Below are 6,000 nucleotides of genomic sequence, written 5' to 3' on the forward strand. Positions count from 1 at the left end.
CTTACCAAACATTTCTCCAAAATCCATTGTTCTGGATAACGCATCTTAATATTAAACGATGAATCATTTCATCTCTTCATAACCAAAGAGATTCAAACATGTTTGAAAGGCTTTAATAATACATAAAATTTCCACATAAAATTGATATCATTATTGTTCTATTGCCAGGGTTGCTACTTAAGTTTTAAAGAACGTATTGTCGAGTAGGAGTGCTATTTGAGTTCTTAGATATTTTAAACATTCATCTTGGTCAAAAAACATTTTCGTACGTTGATTTTATATTACTTTCGACGTGGATTAAACCAACAGCAGTCAGACGATTAACTTGCTTCAACTTTTGGTGGTGAAGCACCATCTCGAGCCATCGCTGGTTTTCCGAATTCAATCGTGGTCGCTCTTCGTTACAGGATAAATTTATAGCAGGTCGTTCAAGATCGGCTGTTGTGCAAGAAAATATCGATACTGTGCGTAAACTCATATTGCAAGGCCGTCATGTGACATATCGTGAAATTGAGGCATACTTGGGCATTAGCTCTACTCGCATACATTCAATATTTCATGAACATTTGGCTTGTATTTCTCTCGCTGGATATCGCATAATTTGACACTCGCTAAAACAAAAGCTCGTGTCGATTAGTGCGACGAATCATGAATCTATGCATTTGAAACGAGACTAAACAACAATGGACTATATAGGTCTTACAAGACGAGCTAAATCCAATAAAAGTTGCTGGATTACGAAGCACTTCGAAGGAAATGGTCGCTTGTTTCTTCGGAATAACTGGACATGTTGCCACCGTTCCATTAGAGCAACGTAGAACGGTCAATTCTGAATGGTATACCAACATTTTTTGGCCAAAGAGTTTGAAAAAATCTGGGAAACTATTCGCAGAAGACGAAATATTCTCTACCACGGCAATGTGAGCTGTCACACATCAGTTCAAACAAAAATATTTTGCGAGGTCAACGTTTTTCTACACATGAAGAAGCGATTGATGCCTTGTGGAGGTATCTCAATCGAAATGAAAAAAATGCTTCGACAATTGGTTCAAACACATGCAAAAATGTATTGATATTAATGGAGAATTTTTTGATAAACGATCCAAAAAATATTTGTTTTTATTTATATATCTCAAAGTAGTAATACTTGTATAATACAACATACTTATTTTAACAATGAGACACAGCTAAAAACAGCCGAATCGTTTGCTATTTATCACCTTTACTGCATTTGATGCTTCTTCAAGTAAAAATAGAATTACTATAACTGTATGGTCAAACGAAGCTAAAAAAAACGAAGAAATAGGTCTAATAAAAATAATACCTACTGTGTGTTGACTGATTTAGTATTACATAATATTTAAATATTGTAAAATGTGAAGCTGAGCTTCAATAAAAATGGTTTTGATAAGTTATTGTAATTAGTGATTAATTTCTTTCAGGTAAAGATGATAAAGGATGGGCTATGTATATCGACAATCAACGATCTTGGTTTCAACATGCGGGGGCACACGAACAAAGAGTAGAAGGAGGAATACAAATAGGTTCAACTGTTGGAGTTCTCCTTGATCTGGAACAACATACTTTATCATTCTACGTAAACGAAGAGCCACAAGGCAACATTGCATTCAGAGACTTATACGGAGTATTTTATCCTGCAGTTAGCATTAATAGAGGTGTCAGCATCACAGTACACACTTCATTAGAGCCGCCTTCTGACTTAGATGAAACACAATAAGACTGAATAGGCATATTTAAATTTTACATTGTGAGAAGAATAGGGGGTTGGCCTATTTGTAAATGGTTGTTTCAATATAGTTTTTATTAATATATTTAAATTATACATTTTTCTATTATATGTGTGAAATTTACATCAAATTCAAAAGTGGAATATTTTGATCACTATGATAAATATATTTAGCCATCAACTAAAAATGTAATTTCGTACTAATGCTGAATTCTGAGTTTGAGCGTCACTTATGGTCTCGTGTTACAAATGTAATACAGTGTAAAGCATCAAAACGATAGAAAGAAAAAACTATATAAAGTAATCAGTCCTGATAGTATCAATATATTTACCATTTGTCCGTTGTTTACTGTATACATGTAATTTCAAAAAGCATAAATTATCAATTATAAATAATATTACTGATAACAATATGTCATTGAATTTGAAGTTAGTGAAAAGCAGTGAATTCACCTAGAAGCAAAAAGAATTGTAGCTGTTTTTTTTTATTTAACGAAGTATATTACAGAAAACAGACAAAAAAAGTTTTCGTCAAATTACGACATGAGCATGATTTATTTGAGACTATATTTTCTACTCTTTAAGTTCATATCAAGATAAACTCAAAGATTCAGAATATCAGTAATTGGATTTGAAAATTGCTGAGTTTAGTAGGTTTCTGTAGAAAAAAGCTAGGCTATGTTTAGTTTTGACGATTGAGGCTCTTTACACTTGACACTACACCTACTTCAGATGGCTTTCTGGCCTAATTGTTATTACAGTGGGTCGAAGGACAATGTGTAATTCTGCTATATGGACAGTTTAAACGGGAAGAAATGTCCCAGTATTAAGGTGCCGACAGTATACTATTTTCTCTCTCGTTCCAAATAACTCGTGAAGGTTATGCATGCTTGAGAATGCGCAGAACCTATCTGAAACCTCGGAGGATAGAGAAATCGTTGACGTTCTGTTTTCCTTAGTTGGAACAGCTTTCTCTTATAGAAACTGTCAATATAGAAGTATTACATATGTGGAGGCAGATAGGTCGCCATATTCAGTACCAGCTTAGGCGCCAAATTCAAATAGCGAATTAAATACATTTGAAATCAGAAGTGTATAAAATAAAATAATGAAATGATAATTCGTGTGAAAACTAATGAATCAAAATTTTTATTTTTATAAAAGTAAATCACAAATAGGTTACTAAAATAATTGTATGAAAAATCAAAAGTAGTATAAATAAAAATAGTATAAAGGTAAAAATTTATTTTTAAAATAAAATCTAGAAGTAAAAATAATATTTTCTTTTTCAATTAATATGTCACTAAAATAAATCACCTGTATCATTACTAGTTTGTATTGAAAATATAGTAGGAAGAGCGTTACTTTTCAATTTATTCTTATTATATACTCTGTCTTTCTCCCTATAATCACTATAAAAAACAAGTTCTTTTAATATTGGACATCAATTGAAAAATAAAAGATAACATAGTATAGTATCATCATATTTTCATTTGCTGAATCTCCAGGAGTCCAATTAGGGTCTTTTCCATTAAGTTGAACACAATTTATTCTCCACAAACTAATTCCATTCTTATTTTTACCTCCAGGAGCATAACACTTTGACATTTTTAACAAATATTTTATGCTAATAGTGAAATATCAATTTTTACTCAATCAGATTTGTTTACACACAAACACACACTTATGATCACAACACTGTAACCGAACCTACGTCTGTGTAAATTAGGGTACTGAATATGGCGAAACCAATCAGAAAGCGGCACACTGTCCCGCGACCCACTGTATTTATTACCATGTAACCGTATTTGACGGTTGAATGTAACATCGAGTATATCTCCCTTTTTTAACCAGAATATCAAATATCTTAAGAAGATTGCCCTAGTACAAAGAATTTTTTTCATATTATGCATCTTGCAATCACCTATTAGCTGCCTTTCTGTCTACTAAAAATAAATGAATAAAAATAGCCACATCTTTAGATTTACTTCATAAGACGAAGAAGTTCCTTACAGAAGTACTGCACTCAATTAGCCGATCTGATTAACATTTTGTTGGTTGTTAATGCAGAAGGAAATAAATGACTCTCCAGAATTACAACTTCAATGCGGTATCTTGCAAGAATCAGCTTTGGTCTTAATCAACGGAGTTACCCTCTATTTAACTTAAAGCTATTGTAGTCTGTCCTAAAAGGAGCATTTTAAGAAACCCAATTCATATAACTGTAAATCGCTAAAAAAGTTGTTTCTATATTTAGAGCCATGACATAAAATACTAATCAAAATTAAATTATATAGTTTGAAATGTTATCTGGTTCATTTTCAAATTCCAATTCGTCTTAACAAAACGGTTTTTTATGTTAATAATATAATAAATCAACAAATGTAAGAGATAATAAAAATAATATGTATACATATATGGGACCATTAATCAAAATTGCTGAAATGAAAACCAGATCCATCAACAATCTGGAGAATTGCTATACTCTGTTTCCAAACTTCCTCTTCTTCTCATGCCGTCTTCTCATTGAAGGCGACCACATTTTTAAATGTGTCTCTGTCCCTCGCAACACGATACAATTCTCCGTCGCTGAGATTTGTCCATCCTCTTATGTTAGGGAACCAGGATTTTTTCTTCTTGTAAATGCCTTTTGTTCCCTCTACTCTGTCCTGCATTATGTTTTGTAGCAGTAGGTATTTGTCGTTGCGTAAAATGTGTCCTATGTAAGATGTTTTTCTTATCTTAATAATTGTCAACAACTTTTTCTTCTCCGTTTACAAACTGGAAAGGATTTACTTATCAATTCGGTAGTTTCCTTACATAATAAAAATTCATTGTCGATTTTTTTATATCGTGTTTATTAATTCTATTCTTCAGTTTGTGGCTCTATAGTCGTATACTCCTCATACTATAAAAGAGTTTATTCCAATTCCAAAACAGAGTACCTACAGCATCGAATTTCTTAATTTTCATAATTATATAAATCTTCTGAACTTGCACGAAATGCACCATCTATATGGTATCTATATGTAATAAAATAAATGGAAAATAAAGGATTTGTTCAAATTGCATTGGATATAAAATAAAATTTATAGAAAACTGCCATAGCTACATGTAACAATGTACGAGTTCTAGGTTAGGATAGGATGTTTGTCCATAATCAACTTCTATTTGTAATAATGTAAACCCTATGTGGTAAAATTATACTAACAGCTAATTAAATAACTGATTGTTACACTAAATCTTCACATTCACATGAATTATTTTCTACTACTTCTCACAAAATCATCGTTGTCATGTGAAAAATACGATCTTAAATTATGTGTGTGTCAATCTAATTCCTATTAATTTATATAAAATTCAAAATGTGATTTGATTCGATTCCACTATCAACTGCCTTACACCCCTATTCTGCTCGTATTTTAGACTTTTTAACACATGGTTCTACATGTTAACTTATACACTTTACTCAATAGGTTGGAAGATTTGTTATAAATATCTTATATTTGAATTATATCTTATATCAACATTATTACATTGATTAAACTTATTTATCAGTATACTCAAATTATGTTTCATTAATAAAACCTATTCCATTTTTATAGATATGTGTATATAAACTCGTGGCCATAAATAACGCACCACCCTTTATTTCAATATCAAACATAAAATGTTAATCTTTTGGGTTTCTTTTTTTTCTATCACAAAAAGTTTATTAAATGTTAGCCATAAAAAATAACTGTTTTTGAGGTTTTTTAAAATTTTAATCTTATGCATATTTTAATGTGTCTTTCATTCTATTGTTGTACCAACTTATGGACGGCAGTAATTTGAGTCAATCAAGGTGTGTTAAAGTCGAAACTAGTTAAAAAATGAATAGAGTTAGGCAGTTAAGTGAACGCGAAGCTTAAAGAATAGCCGAGTTAGTTGGACAGGGACAAAGTTATCGTGAAGTGGCAAACTCTTTGGCGTACAACACACAACCATTGGCAGATTGATGCAAAGATTTCGAGAGATCGATTCACATTCTAGGAGGCCTGGACAAGGACAAGTTTCAACTCGTCGTGATGACCGATTTTCGCAATTAAATTCATTAAGAAATCGGCCAATGACAAGTGTCAAGCTCAACAGCCTTTTACGAGAAGTCCGAAATGTAAATATCTCTGATAGATCAATAAGACGACACCTTCAGAATGCTGGTCTACACAGCAGAAGAGCTCTCAGGCACCTTTGCTAACCAAGCAGCTTCGTGT

The 6,000-nt window shown here is 32.0% G+C and overlaps 1 protein-coding gene across 2 annotated transcripts in view; it reads left to right on the forward strand.

Annotated features, from left to right (window-relative positions):
* LOC130453450 (E3 ubiquitin-protein ligase TRIM9) overlaps positions 1 to 5,307 on the forward strand; it is a 149,874-nt gene extending 144,567 nt beyond the window's left edge. For both annotated transcript variants that reach the window (XM_056793210.1, XM_056793211.1), the window contains exon 8: positions 1,443 to 5,307. In XM_056793210.1, the coding sequence (XP_056649188.1) occupies positions 1,443 to 1,738 (296 nt within the window). In that variant the 3' untranslated portion in view covers positions 1,739 to 5,307. The remainder of the gene's footprint in view (positions 1 to 1,442) is intronic.
* Positions 5,308 to 6,000: the final 693 nt, after the last annotated feature.

This window comes from Diorhabda sublineata, chromosome 2, assembly GCF_026230105.1.
Source record: "Diorhabda sublineata isolate icDioSubl1.1 chromosome 2, icDioSubl1.1, whole genome shotgun sequence".
NCBI lineage: Eukaryota > Metazoa > Arthropoda > Insecta > Coleoptera > Chrysomelidae > Diorhabda > Diorhabda sublineata.